The 15,565-nt window shown below is 35.6% G+C and overlaps 1 protein-coding gene across 4 annotated transcripts in view; it reads left to right on the forward strand.

The window, feature by feature from the left end:
* Positions 1-15,565, forward strand: part of LOC138700155 (luciferin 4-monooxygenase-like) — a 232,850-nt gene that overhangs the window by 138,251 nt on the left and 79,034 nt on the right. For all 4 annotated transcript variants that reach the window (XM_069826543.1, XM_069826544.1, XM_069826541.1 and 1 more), the window contains exons 2-3: positions 2,816-2,967; positions 9,150-9,357. In XM_069826543.1, the coding sequence (XP_069682644.1) occupies positions 2,854-2,967; positions 9,150-9,357 (322 nt within the window). In that variant the 5' untranslated portion in view covers positions 2,816-2,853. The remainder of the gene's footprint in view (positions 1-2,815; positions 2,968-9,149; positions 9,358-15,565) is intronic.

Genomic DNA, 15,565 nt, shown 5'->3' on the forward strand with positions numbered 1-15,565 from the left:
CATGCCCGACTGTCCAACAGACCCTAATTTTACCCTATTCTTAAATCTTGCAAATTACGTGGCAAAGGTGATCTTGCTCTGTTCTGCTCATGATTTACTGACCTTAATAACGCCTGCCTCTCGGGCTTGAAAAACAAAGCCTCTTAATTTACGACATTGTTAGTTTCTTATTGCTGTGGGTGCCATATTTGGACGATTAGCAGCTCGTTCTTTTATACTGGCACAAGTTTTACTGATGATGGGTGAATTTGGATCCGGAGCAGTGGGATTGAATGAATGTTGCCGTAGGTACGAAATTCCAAAACAGACTTTCAAGCGATATTTGATGGGCAAGATGAAGAGAGGTCTGGATCTTCCTGCAAATGGATCCGTCAACGGAAGGAATATGCTTTTCCACAGGAAATAGAAGAGGAATTGGTTCAACATATTCTGATGTTAGACGAATATCTCTTTGGCCTTACTATAACAGACATCAGGTAGCTTGTCTTTAATGTAATTCTTATTTTGAAAATTATATGCATATTTTACAAATGGGTACGATTTAAGCAACCTCTAGGTACGATTTAGGAAACTGGAAGCATAAATCGTACCGCTCGCAGAGTTTTAAATAGGTAATGTCTTTTAAAAACAACTGATAATTATTAAAAAATTCTGAAAAAAAAATTGTGTCCCATGATACTGTCCGAATGTCTAACAATATATACAACTAAAATTCCTTCCCATTTCGAAATAAATAAGGAAAGACTAAAAAGTGGTACGATATAGGCAACCTTCCTCTAATAGAAGTAGTAGTAGTAATAATAATAATAATAATAATAATAATAATAATAATAATAATAATAATAATAATAATAATAATAATAATGAGTTTTGATCTTATGTACAAGGATTCATATAAGGAATAATAATAATAATAATAATAATAATAATAATAATAATAATAATAATGCTTTTATTTAACCTGGCAGAGTTAAGGCCGTAGGGCCTTGTCTTACACTCAACCAGGATAGTTTGTATAGTTTATCTGAGTGATATTCGAAAACGTAAGGAACGACGTTCATGTGATTTTCAATTACCTAATATTTATGTATCATGTTAACATTAATGTGTTGCTATTTTACGTTAACAAAGATGCACAATGTGGCCAACACAAAAAATTACTTTCGTATACAATCCACGCTTTGTTCATATTGGTTTAGAGTGATTTATTGAGGAATGTATTAAAGACTATTCTTGCACCAAAAATGAATGCTGCCTCGAGCAAATAATCGTAATTTAATTATTTAATTACTTCATAGTTTCATCTTGTATTGTATGGCGTTGTGACTGAGATATCTATTGCTAATTATTTTTATTTATAACAGTAGGCCATAAATTACCGAGAACTTACATAAGGTCTCGCACTCAGAGGTGTGGAGTTCAGAGTTTGGTGTGGCCTACAAGCCACAAGTCGTTCTGAAGATGTTGCTTTGGTAATTATTCAATATGGAGTATTGTGCACTACACAGAACTGTTATCTATTAAGTACGGTATATAACTTTCTCGGTGATTACATCGTGTCTCTAGAATGGTGTGTGTTATAATTTTCAAGTTATTTACATTGATTTAAGTACATTTTTTCCTCCCATGTGTGGTGTGCGAGGATGTCAAAGTATGACCTTATTTTTTAATATAGGTTGGCCATTAATATACAGAGGGTTGTTTCCGATCTCTGATAACGAATTTGAATGACGTCATGTGCGTCAAGAATCACACCGACAACTGAATTGCGGCGAGAGGTGACAGACCAGTAGTGAGTGATTTCATAATCAGAGTGTACGGTGTATCACAGTAGCAATGCCCAAGAAAATCGAGCCTTATTGGGAGGGGTACATAACAACTCTTTCCGATGCCAAATACAGTTACGTGAAAATCATAGGAGCCTGCAAAAAAACGTGGTTTCGTTATTTCCAAGAAAGGCATCTTGTGTGTACCTAATAAGACTGGTAAATCTCGAGTGGTATTAATTCCAGAGTGGAAAAAGGTAGCAAATCCACCCCCGTCACAAGTCGCCGCACCCCATGAGATGATACAGATTAATTCCATTCGAGCTTTACCAATCTTATCAAGTACACAGAAGATGTCTTTCTTGCAAATAACGAAACCTCGTATATTGCAAGCTTCATTTATTTTCACTTTACTGTACTTAGCATTGGAAAAGGTCGTAATGTATCCCTCCCAAAAAGGCTCGATTTTCTTGGGAATTTCTGCTGTGATTCGCCGTGCACTCTGAATATGAGATCACTCACGACTGGTCTATCACCTCGCACCACAGTTCAGCTGTTCTGTGACTTCTGACGCACATGGCGTCATTAAAATTCGTTATCAAAGATCGGAAACAATCCTGTATAATGTGTCCCAGTTTGTAGGTTCTATATACTACAAATATCATTAATAGCAATCAGGCGACCTGAAATTTTGTGTACTGCAGTAGGAATAACATCATACAGCGTTGTTCCACTCACTTTATTTGGAAGGGTTTTTTTCAGGCACCTCTTTGCCGTTCCGACTTTTCTATGGCTTTCCAGAGTCCCGTAGCTTCTTCCGTTTGATATCATTCCACTCAGACATGTTAATTTTACGTTTTCTCGACATATTGAGATGTTTATGCCAAAGTTTACTTTTCTGCATCTCTCTGCATCTGAGATGCAGAACAAAATGTTTATATAGTTGTGTTTTTATTTGTTTTAGTTCAAGTAGTTTCTTTTATATCAAGTGTGTATCATTGCAGACGTTTGCATGAAAAATGTTAAATTATTTTTTATCTTTTCCTCAGACCGAAACTGACAAGACATCTATAAATTTGTAACAAATATGGACTCAGGGAACATTTTACACGGTCCTGAATTTGCTGTTCCTCCGCCAGATATTTCTCTGGGAAGATACATAAGTCAGCTCTTGCCTCTTCATGAAGGGAAAGTTGCTCAGGTAAATATTTAAAGTATATATATATATATATATATATATATATATATATATATATATGAGACATTTCATATTTCATGTTACAAGAGGTAATACATAAACAATACATGTGCAGTATCTACACATTTGAAAGCTCAAACATGACCACTGTCCATTGTTAATATCTAATTTAAGGTTACCAGACGTCCCGATTTATCCGGGACAGTCCTTTTGTCCGTTTTCTTCTAAATATAAATCGGATGGCCACAGTCCCGATTTTCATAATCAAATGTTTTCTTGCACATTTTACGCTTTTCACATGTTTTTTCCTGTATTATCGTACTCTTCACCGTTTGCCAAAAGCCTATTTTTAAATAGTTTTTGTTGTTTTCTCTTTCATCATGTATATGCTCGGTATCACTGTTACATAGTCTAATTGTCGCACCAGCAAAAATATTTTATCCCCTTCATTTTCGGTAATTTATTGTATTTGTTGCAGTATTTTCAAATTAAATTGAAATTGAAATTAAATCCGTGACGCGATAGTCCATGAATGCCCAAGGCCAACTAGCCGTCTGCTGATTTCACACTCACATATTGAGCAGAGATGAACGATCATCCAACGAAGGTATCGTGTGGTTACCATGAAGATCTCCCCAACCGTTGTAGCTGGTTTCCGTAACCGGATTTCGCTTCCTATCGTAGCTCCCCAAATTCATCCTGATGCTGGGTGCGCACCGGTCCTATACATCGGCTGAAATTTCGTGAGAAAATTTCTTCCTCACGAGGATTCGAACCAGCGCGTAGTCCGTAAATCGAGTCGTAGAACCGAGGACCCGGATTCGATCCCCGATAGCGGAGCGAATTTTTCTCCATTAATAATCAATGGTAACTGTAACAGATAGTTCTGTAGGACAGAAAAAAATCTTTACGTAGATTATTCGCCAACAGTGCATATACTGTGGACTCCCGGCCACTAAGCCACTCAATTGAGTGAGCTCCTTGTATGATGACAGTTGACTTAGTATGTGTCAACATAATGTCGAACATGGAGAAAGGCCACAGAGATACCAAAAAAGATAGATTCGATCCGGTGCTATGGAATGAGCCTCGGCGGAGCTCAGTGGTGAGAGCTTTCGGTGCGCAGAACAGAGGATCCGGGTTCGATCCTCGGCTCTGGAGAGAATTTTAATCCATTAATAACACTAGGGAACAACTGTTCTTCAGTAAAAAAAGAAAGTTGGTAATTGGTATGAAAACCGATCCCCTGAGTCGGAAAATGATTTCGTTTTTTATCTACCACGTCTAGTTTTGTCGCAATTTCAATTTTTCGATATTTCTGCCGCGCAGTATTCACTATACATTAAACCGAGGTGCCCCCTCGCTGATGCTACTAAATATCTGCAACTAAATATTTTTGTTCTAATATTTATCTCAGAATAATGTTTCATCATCCCATGCCCTATCACCCCATCCCCTTTCTCACTTTGCCGGGAAGTTGTTCTTTACAGAAAACCCTAATATATACAGTTCTTAAATCTTGTCAGTTGAGCACCTGGCTTACTTCTGTGAACATGTGTGAATTTTGTTACAGTAGAGTCCCTAGAATCGCAGTGCAAAAGCGTGATTTTAGCAACTGAATATGGCGAGTACATCAGGTTTGCGTAGGAGACAGTGTATACAAAATTCTCAGACGTTTTTCTATATTTGTGAGTGTTATATGTTCGAAGGAAAAGTACGTAAAATAGATACGTTTGTAAAGAAGCTATATTTTGCTTACTTCAAAGTAAATGTTGATGACATGGATAAATCATTTCCACCTCATAGTGCGTGACAATTGTGTAGGCTTGCGTTACTGATATGCAGGAAAACGGAAAGCAATGCCATTTGGTATACCAATGGTATGGGGTGAGCAGAGGAATCACTGTGATGACTGTTATTTTTGTATCTGTAATATTACTAGTTACAAGGAAAACAAGAAATCAATTAAGTATCCAAATCTTCAATAAACTTTGAGGCCTATTTCTCATGGACCCGACTTACCTGTACCTACACCATCAGCAAACTTTGGTGACAGTGAATCTGAAAGCAGTTCCCCGAATGCAGATACTGAGATTTCTTCTGATCCAGTCGAATTTGACAATTCATCAAAAAAATTTACCCAACCCGAGCTGAATGATTTGGTAAGGGAATTATGACTCACCAAAAAGAAAATTGAATTACTAGGCTCTAGACTGCATGAGAAAAACATGTTGACACCTGGAGTTACGTTTTCTTAGTACAGGAATCGTGAAAAACTTTTCCGAAAATACTGTACACAGGAAGATAGATGGTATATTGTACAGTTGTGAGAAATCTACTAAAACAGTTGGAAGAGGAGATATATGAGCCCAAAAGTTGGAGGTTTTATTGATTCTTCGAAAATTAGCCTTAAGGCAGTATTGCTTCTTAACGGCAATAAATTAATGTCCATACCATTTGCACATTCCGCAGTCCTATCGGAATCATATGAAACATTAAGGTTGGTTCTCGAAAAAATTAAATATCATGAACATGAGTGGCAAATATGCAGTGACCTGAAGGTTGTTGGTTTACTATTGGGACAACAGGGAGGATACACAAAATTTCCGTGCTTCCTGTGCGAGTGGATAGCAGGGCCAGGAACAAACATTATAACATTGTATACTGGCCTGAAAGAAAGCAACTAACGCCAGCAGACAAAAATATTAACAATGTAATTCCCGTTGCTCGTAAGAAAATAAATACTCCCCCTATTAACTTACATATAAAACTGGGAGTCATGAAGCAGTTTGTCAAGGCACTAGACAAAAATCTTCCTTGCGTCCAGTACTTATGTATGAAGTTTTCTTCATTTATACAAACTGAAATCAGGGAGGGAATATTTGATGGCCTACAAATTGGAAAGCTGATGATGGACCACTATTTCACCAGTGCGTACAATGAAAGAAACTGAAGAAAGGGCATGGAACGCATTCAAAGAAGTTGTGAAGAAATTTCTTGGTAACGTGAGGGATCCACGGTGCAAAGAAATTGTAGGAAACATGTTGGACAAGTTCAAAGTGCTCGGTTGTAACATGAACCTAAACTTCACTTTCTAATGGATCAAATAGATTACTTTCCTGCAAATTTAAGAGCCCTCAGCGAAGAGCAAGGTGAAAGGTTCCACAGGATCTAAAAGAGGTAGAGCGACGCTACCAGGGACGTTGAGATGTAAATATGATGGCTGATTACTGTTGAGTATTGAAGAGAATACTCGATGACTTCACAAACAGTAAGATTCCATGGGAAGAGAAAAAGGGAAACCGAGGACGTCTAACATAAGCAACATTCTAAAGGTGAGCTTTCTGCTCATATAATTTAGTTCAGTAAGATGTTTTGCTTGTACAGTATATAGGCTTAATGTTTCTGTGAATTCTTAACTGTTTCTTTTATTGTTATACATCGTAGAAAAAAATTAATGAACGTGTTAACGAATCAGATTCACAAAATAATTATATGATTTCTATGAACACGCTGTAACTTATAATTTTATTTTGTGGGAAAATAACGTTTTGCTAAATTGCCAAAGAACCTGATGTGGTACGGCAAAACAAAATGCATTTTTGAATTCAGCACACCGAAATTAGTAAAAGTTGCATATTTATATTTATACCTCAGAAAAAAAGTTCTCATTTGTTCCCTAGTGCAATCAATGGTAACCATAACAGGTAATTCTATATGACAAAAAAATAATCTTTGCGTAAACGTTTTAAGTTCATTGAGGTTTCTCAACCAGATAAGATTAATTTCGTCTCAGTAGTGGCGGACGCCTCGAATTATAAGGACACTAAAATATTTCCTATACTGGTGAGATATTTGATTCCTGCTCAGGAAATTAGCTACTATTCAACTATTAAATTACTGATGATTGGAGATGTTCAGTTAAACTCTGGGGCAACAAATGGAAAAGATACTTCACTTTTATTATCAATCCATGAAGAGATGAAGGAACCATTCTAGGCAATACTGGAGGGAAACCAACAGAACATCAATGAACTGGGCAGTACAATATGCAGACTGAAGGAAGAAATTGTGAACAATATCGAGAGCATAAAGAAACTTCAACAAGAGAACGACCAATTGCAGAACAAGATAAAACATTCCGAATTCCAGCTGAGAAGAAAAACTTAATTATTTTTGGAATGAATGAAGACAGTGGTGAAAATGGGATAGAAACATACAATTTAGCAACTCCTCTGTGTAATGAGTCTTTTTTGGCCTAAGGCTGATCAATGGTCAGATTGAAAAAGCCTTCAGAATTGAAGAGTGAAAAATCGTCCCATACTAGTGCAATTTACGAGTATGAGGACAAAAATATTTATTTTGAATCACTTGAATATGCTGAGAGGTACTAACTTAAAATTTGAGCAGGACTATAGCGTGGAAACAAGGAGTAAGAGAAAGATGTTACTACCATTTATCAAAGAGACGAGATCGAGAGGTCAGTTTGCGATCTTAGTGAAGATAAAATAAAGATAAACGAAAACCTTGATGCTTTAGAATATTGTTAGAGGAACTTCAATTCAAGGAAATCCCAGGTATCCGAGGGTAGAAATTACCCGACGAGAGAGAGAAATAATTCTGTACATATTTCATCCCCTGTTAGATTGAATACTGAACATCCAGAAGAGATTATAGACGAGTTGGTTCGTGAAGGCGAGAAACAATCGAGTCAGCAGAATGAAGTATAAGCGACATAAAACCCTACATCGGAGACCAGACAGCTGATGGACAATGTGACGACCGAGCAGGACCCAGTCAGGAATCTACTGAGCCAAGTGGAATAGTCGACCGAGCAGGACAACGCAGCAACATATGTTCAAAGAGACAACATGAGTCAGCAAGAAGAACAAACAAGTGAGCTTTACGGGAGATCAAGGGAAGTTGTGATTAGCTTTGAGAGAAGATATCAGGATTCGACAAGAATGAGGGGAGAAGAGATTATGCTTTCGTCACCACAGGGCAGTCTTTTATCGCTGACGAATAGAATTAAGGACCAAAAAATTTACAATATAAGAAGTTGGTGCATGAGCGGCATAAAATAATAAAAACGTCTTATACGAAAATTACACTTAAAATTAACATATTTTACTATAGTAGTTTGGTGATGTAGTGTTTAATGTGATGGAAGTGTGTTTAGGAGAACTTGAGGTTAGTTAGAAACGGATGACGGAAAATTGAAAAAAAAAAAAAAATTGACTATTTAATTAATATGGATATAGGTAGAAATTTATGGTAAAGAAGTAAATCTTAGAAAATGATGTAGGAAAGTTCTGAAGTATGTTATTAGTGAGGGTAGTTACAATTTTGAGATTTTTATGAGTGTTGCTTGATATTAAGGAATGGATGATCAAACTAAAGTGAACTTGATACTCATATCAAGATTTAGCAAGGTTATTATAATAATGTGTATTAGGAAGAACAGTGTCCCAATGAGTAAAACCGTGTCAAATGTTAAGTGTTAAATAAGAAAAGTTAGTATTGTGATTTTAAATATAATAGACAGTTAAAATTTAAGAACGATATTTTGAGAAAGTAATAATGATCAATAGAATACTGTATGAATATTATATATATATATATATATATATATATATATATATATATATATATATATATATATATATATGAATGAATGGTCACCGTTTGGAGCACTGATTTACAACATTGTTGCCATTACTTATCGAATGCCCTGGTAGTTACAAATTTAAACAATGCAGAATTAAGTTTAGCATCCCTTTTAATAAGGAGCACCAGCTTCTCACAAGCTATTGCGACGCCACTGGAAATAATATTTATGACGCATTTAACTGATGAAATAGGTAGACTTATTTCATATTTTCATATATTCCATACTTCCACATGCCATGTGACATCATGTTGTACAGGAAATAATGGCTCATAAATCTATTTGTAACAGTATTGCATGATAAGTAGACATTTTTACCAAATTATTTAAATTGGAGGACATAAATATGATTAAGCTCTAAAGCTAATAATTAAATGCTAATATGTTTATGGAACTCGCCATATTTTTAATACTTAAAGCCTTAATCATACACTTAGAACAGGACTGAAGTTGTTTAAAGCATGAATTATATTTCGTTAAGTTTCAAATTAAGTTTGTGGTCACTTTAATTTTTCAGATAAGTGCAGAAACCGGAAAACAAGTAACTTTTGATGAGATTTATGCTAAGAGTTTAAGTATTGCTCACAGTCTGCACAAAAAAGGAATAAAACCTGGAGATGCAGTGGGAATTTGCAGTGAGAATAACATCGACTACTTCTTACCAGTTCTGGCATCATTTTTTGTTGGAGCTGCATGTGCACCACTGAATCCTGCGTATACAGTCCGTGAGTAATAAAATAATGTAGATTAGTCTCTTGCTGTCCCTTTCATATTGCGGTTTCTCAGCAATCACTTGGATCCCTACGTGAAGTGACGTGAAAAGTTTAATCGATTCGCAGGGCACTTTCTCAGTTCTGAGTGGAAGTGAAATAATCCTGCAAATTGAAAGAGATGATAGCGTACACTTAAATGAATAGAAAACCTATATTATATTTTGTGATTAAATGCACAGTTAATTAGAAAATTGAGTTGAATGTTTCAGCAGTCTGGCATCATCGCCGCCTTTTCCTTCTCGTAATACAGATGTAAGAGGTCAAGGAACTCAGATCTGTTTACCTTAGTGAACTACCTTCCATCTCCTTTTCTGGCGACAATGTTGCAAGCTGGTCGCATCGGTCAGTGGCTTCAAATTAGTAGTTTTAAATTAAATTTACACTGAAACCGTCCATGTGTATTTCAAACCCCATATGGATAAATTATTCTTTATTAGACTTTCTACCGATATGAACAAAAATTACTATCATACTCACAATAGTTACTGAATAAGAGGGTGTGAAACATTTGAAAAAAAGAAAAAACGTTTCACCAATATAGCTCTTCGCTCTGGAAATCTGCAGGGTTATTTCACTTCCACTCTGTATGTTAAGGCAACTGGGTAACTCAGTTGGTAGAGCAACCGTCTGTGAATTGGAAGGTCCTGGGTTCAATTCCGGATGATTGTGGGATATTTCTCGTTTACAAAGCTTCCCCAACGGTCTCTGGCTCCATAGAGCTTCGTGTCAAATTGAGTACCGTGTCTTTCCCGGAGGTAAAATGCGGTTGAGGAATGGTGCTGACCACATCTAGTGTCGAGGTCGTTAAATTAGAGGCATCTGCCTACATGTAGAGGGTGTTTCAGAATTCCACCGAAGAAATTTAAGCAGTTGTAGACGAGTCTTAGGTAAGTATTTTGAGATAGGGAACTAGAGGTCTGCGGGTTCAAACTTGCACGTAATGGCATGAAATACTTTTTGGGCCAGTACGCCACTGATTGAGCTTTCATGTGACATAGCGATACATTTGGGTTATGCGTCAGACACAACATTGCTATGTCTCTGTGGCACAATCGGTAAACACTGTAGATAGTTTCTGTCAGAGGATGGAGTCGAAAGTTCAAACTCCTGCAGGTAGCCTACTTTTTTAACTGAAGGTCTGTAAACAAGTGTTGTGACATTAAAAAGCCAGTTCTAGTTATTTTGTAATGTACGTAATAATGCCAATAATTGTTTAGAAGGGTGGAGATGGAATGTTGTTTGTGAAATGCATACCTATTACTGTGGACAAGTCAAGTATATTTATCAATTAACTTGTAGTATACATGACTTATTGTGCACACCAGTTTTCTGTTTAACAGAAAATATCTTAAGAAAATGGATAAATGAGAAAAGAAAGAAATTTTCCTTATCGTTTTCCTTTGAGCGCAAAGTAACCAATATTCACGGATTATTGTGCAGTACAATACAGTACAGTACATACGTATAATGTAATAAAGAAAAACAAAACTGTCAGTTGGAAAACAAGTTACAGGAATTGTTTAAAGTAACGACCTCCGCCTTAAGTACAGTATTTTTCTGTAACAAATCGAGTACCATACTTTTTCTGAAGTTTATTAATTATTCTACCTTAATCATTAGAAACTACTTACAGCCCAAGCTTAGGAGGAAGATACTTTTGGCAGAGGAATAAGTCAACAGCTCCAGGCTTCATTGGGTGAGAAATATGCTGTTACCAGCTTTTTCAAACCCAACGCTTCTCTGTCCAATGTTGTAGGGGATTTATCTGCGCTTGCTAAAGATCTTGATAAAGAAGATCATGTAATTATAGTGGGGATGCAGGAAACAGCCTAGAGAGGAACCTCAATTATTCAATTGAAGGAGATATACACAACATTGCACGGAAGAGTGGCCATACGAATGTGGGTTTTGTGAACCTTTTCCAGAGGCATGACAAGCCGTGGATGGATAGGAGAGTTGAGAGTGTAAATCTGCGGATTGACTTGGCTCAGTTGGAGAGGGACATGGCCCACATTAATATTATAGACGCATCCCTCATTATAAGAGAGGAATACACTAATCATGGACTGCATTTGAATTCTCGAGGCAAGGACTCGCTAACGCGTCTCCTTGCTGACAGTCTTCAGTGTGACCATGGTAAGTGTGACAATAAAATTCATGTTGTAATCCGTCATAGGGCTTGTGCTTTTTTAGGATAAATTAAAAAAGTCAAAATAATAACAATAATAATAATAATAATAATAATAATAATAATAATAATAATAATAAATAGAATCAACAAATCGTAATACAATCAACATTCAGTGTATTCCATCAGAATAAAAGTATAAGAAATAAGACTGATGAACTCTTTGCATCCTTAGATTCCGAACATTTAAATCCGAATGTGCTATGTGTTACCGAACACCATATGAAACAAAAGGAAATATTGCCTCTCTCACCGGAAGGATATAAATTAGGTGCTAGTTACTGCAGACAAACTCTTGAGGATGGAGGCGTGAGTGTATTTCTCAAATCTGACCTTAATTTAAAAAATATTGAACTTTCGCATTTTTGCAAAGACAGGGATTTAGACATTTGTGCTGTTGAATTAGAAAATGAAACATACAATTTCATTATAATATGTCTATATAGAGCACCATCTGGAGACTACGAAAAATTTTATTCATTTATTGGAAAAGACACTAGAATACTTATAGAAAATGAAACGTGAATGCATTCTTTGCGGAGACATCAATGTCGATTATTTAACAGAAAGCAATAGGAAAGATCAACTAAATTCATTGCTAGCATCTTTCAATTTAATTTACACAGTAAACATTCCGACAAGAATACAAGGGGATTCAGCTACTGCAATAGACAACATATTCATCGGAAAAGAAAAACATAGGTATATCTCAACCAACTCCAATAATTAATGGTCTTTCGGATCATGATGCTCAACTCCTAAGTATAAATATTAACAATTAATTAATGAACAAGTAGACTTACTTATGTTAAATATGTAATATTTGTCAGGCTTACAGCTGTTTCAGTGCTTAACGCACCATTATCAGAGCCTACTAGATCGCGGCGTCATCTCGAACTTCTCTGCCTGTTAGGAGGGCGTGTTTTATTGTTGGAAGGTGTTGGAGTGTGGAGTCGAATAGTGTGTGTGTACTGAAATTGATCTCTGTGTTGAGGATTTGTTCGGGATGTGTTTTAGCGTGTTTGTATATTTCGTATTGTTCTTGGGTTGTGTGTGTATGATTTCCATGTCCGTATTTATGTTATTGTATGTAGCTATGGTTAGTATTGGTTATGTGATCGGCGTATGTAGATGTATTGTGTCCTCTGGTTATAGCTTTAATATGTTCTTTGTAGCGTGTTTGGAATGATCTGCCTATCTGTCCTATGTAGAACTTGTCGCAACTACTATATTTGAATTTGTATAGGCATTTGTTTGTGTTTTTTGTGTGTTGAGATGTCTTTGTAATGTGTTTCCTGTTCTGTATGTTATGTTGTATTTCTGTTTTCTGAATGAAGGTGCGATCTTATGTGTGCTTTTGTTTTCATATTTAGTGTGATGTATTTCTTGTGTTCTTGTGTTTGTGTTGTGTTTTGTGTATTTTTGTGTTTGTTAAGTTTTTGTTTTGTCTTCCTTATAATGTTGTCTATTAAGTTTGGATTGTATCCGTTTTCTTGTGCTATGTATTTGATTGTGTTCACTTCTTCATTGTAGTGTTGTTGGTTCATGGGTATGTTGAGTAATCCTTGTCCTGAATGCAGCATGTTTGTGTTGTATGGGGTGGTTAGATGTGTTGTGTAGGTGTGTGGTGGTGGTGGTCGTTGGTTTTTTGTATATTTTGTAGGTGTGTTTGTTGTCGATTTTTGTTATGGTGATGTCTAGGAAATTTATGGAGTTGTTGTTTTCAAGTTCTAGTGTGTATTGAAGTTTTGGGAGTAATTTGTTTATGTATTGGTGTAGTTTGTGTATTTGTCTTTTGTTTCCTTTGTATAGTATGAGTATATCATCTACATATGTGTCAATATATTATGTTGTCTGCATACTTGTTGTGTTCATTGTTGAGTATGTATGTTTGTTCTATGTTGTGTAAAAATATCTCTGCTAGTATGCTGGATATGGGTGATCCCCTTGGCAATCCTTCTGTTTGGGTGTAGTATTTGTTGTTGTGTGTGAAATAGTTTTGCTTTGTTATGATGTCTGTGATTTCGATGATTTCTTCGATGTATTCTTATGGTGTGTTGTTATCTGTGAGCATTTGTTTTAGTATCTGTAATGTGTCCTGTATTGGTATATTAGTGTATAAGTTGGTGATATCGAATGATGCTAGTGTTGCACTGTGTGGTATGTGTTGTTGTTTTGTTTTGTTGATGAGGTCTATAGTGTTCTTTATTGTTGTCTGTTCTCTGAATTTTATGTTGTTTCTGATGATTTTGTCCATGTGTTGTGGCTAGTTTGTGTGCTGGTGCCTGTCTGTAATTGATTAGGGGTCTGATAGGTACGTTTTCTTTGTGTATTTTGGGTAGTGCATTGAGTTTAGGTGCTGCTGGTTTGATTGGTTTGAGTTGGTGTTTTATGTTGTGTGGTATTACGTGTTTGCTTTTGTTGATTGTGTTTTTTATTGTGTTGTGATATTGTGTGGTGGGATCTTTTTCGAGTTCTGTGATGTTGTTTTGTTTAAAGTATGTTTCTATTTTGTTGTGTAAGTCTTGTTTGTGTAGTATCACTGTTCAATTGCCTTTGTCTGCTATTAACATATAACACATAATCAAAAAAACAACTAAAGTGAGATTCAGAAATATAAACGGGGAATCATTAAATAATTTTGAAATAAATCTTAAGAATGGAACATGGGAATCAATATATAGTCAAAGTGATATGAGCAGTAAATTCAACGAGTTTCATAAAACGTTTCTAAATATTTTTGAATCCAGTTTTCCTGTAAAGTATAAAAATGAAACAATATGTAACCCAGATGGATTACACAAGGTATTAAAATCTCATGCAAAACCAAGAGATCATTATACATACAGTCCACACCTGTGGAGTAACGGTCAGCGCGTCTGGCCGCGAAACCAGGTGGCCCGGGTTCGATTCCCGGTTGGGGCAAGTTACCTGGTTGAAGTTTTTTTCCGGGGTTTTCCCTCAACCCAATACGAGCAAATGCTAGGTAACTTTCGGTGCTGGACCCCGGACTTATTTCACTGACATTATCACCTTCATTTCATTCAGACGCTAAATAACCTGAGATGTTGATACAGCGTCGTAAAATAACCCAATAAATTAAAAAAAAATTATACATACAGAGCAGAAATAGTAATGATGCAAACTTAAAACAACACTATAAAAATTATTCAAAAATATTACACAAAGTAATCCAAAAAGCTAAAGAATTACATTATAATACAACAATACAAAACTCTGATAATAAAATGAAAACAACTTGGAAGATAATTAAAAAGGAAAGTGGAGATCAAAAAGTAAACTAACAACCTATACCCTTATATCTAACAATATAAAAACGTCAGACCCAAATGAAATTGCAAATATATTTAACAAATATTTTCTTACAATAACTGATAACCTCAACATCCCCCAAGATAATGTTACTAACAGCTTAGATTCTTTAACACAATATTTTCCGACAAAATTCCCAAATATTCAAATATTTCCAACAAACAAAAAATAAATAATTGCAATTATTAAAAACCTGAAATCGAAAAACTCCTCAGGGTATGATGAAATAACAAGCAAAATACTAAAAGCGAGTTTACATATTATACAGTAGCTGGGCCATTAAGTTATTTATGTAACTATTCAATGTTCGATAGTATATTCCCCGAGAGATTAAAATATTCAGTGGTTATTCTTATCTTCAAAATGGGAGAAACAACGTCTCCAGAAAATTACAGGCCCATATCACTTCTACCAGTCTTCTCCAAAATCTTTGAAAAAATAATGTACAAAAGATTATATCATCATCTAGAAAGATACAACATTTTAGTCCCAGAACAATTTGGATTTAGGAAAAATAAAGGCACGGAAAATGCAACATTTAGTTTAACTGCAAAACTCTGGAGGCAGTTAACAAAAAATTACAAGTTCGAGGGATTTTCTGTGATTTGTCCAAAGCCTTTGACTGTATAAATCATAAAA

This window comes from Periplaneta americana, chromosome 5, assembly GCF_040183065.1.
Source record: "Periplaneta americana isolate PAMFEO1 chromosome 5, P.americana_PAMFEO1_priV1, whole genome shotgun sequence".
Classification (NCBI taxonomy): domain Eukaryota; kingdom Metazoa; phylum Arthropoda; class Insecta; order Blattodea; family Blattidae; genus Periplaneta; species Periplaneta americana.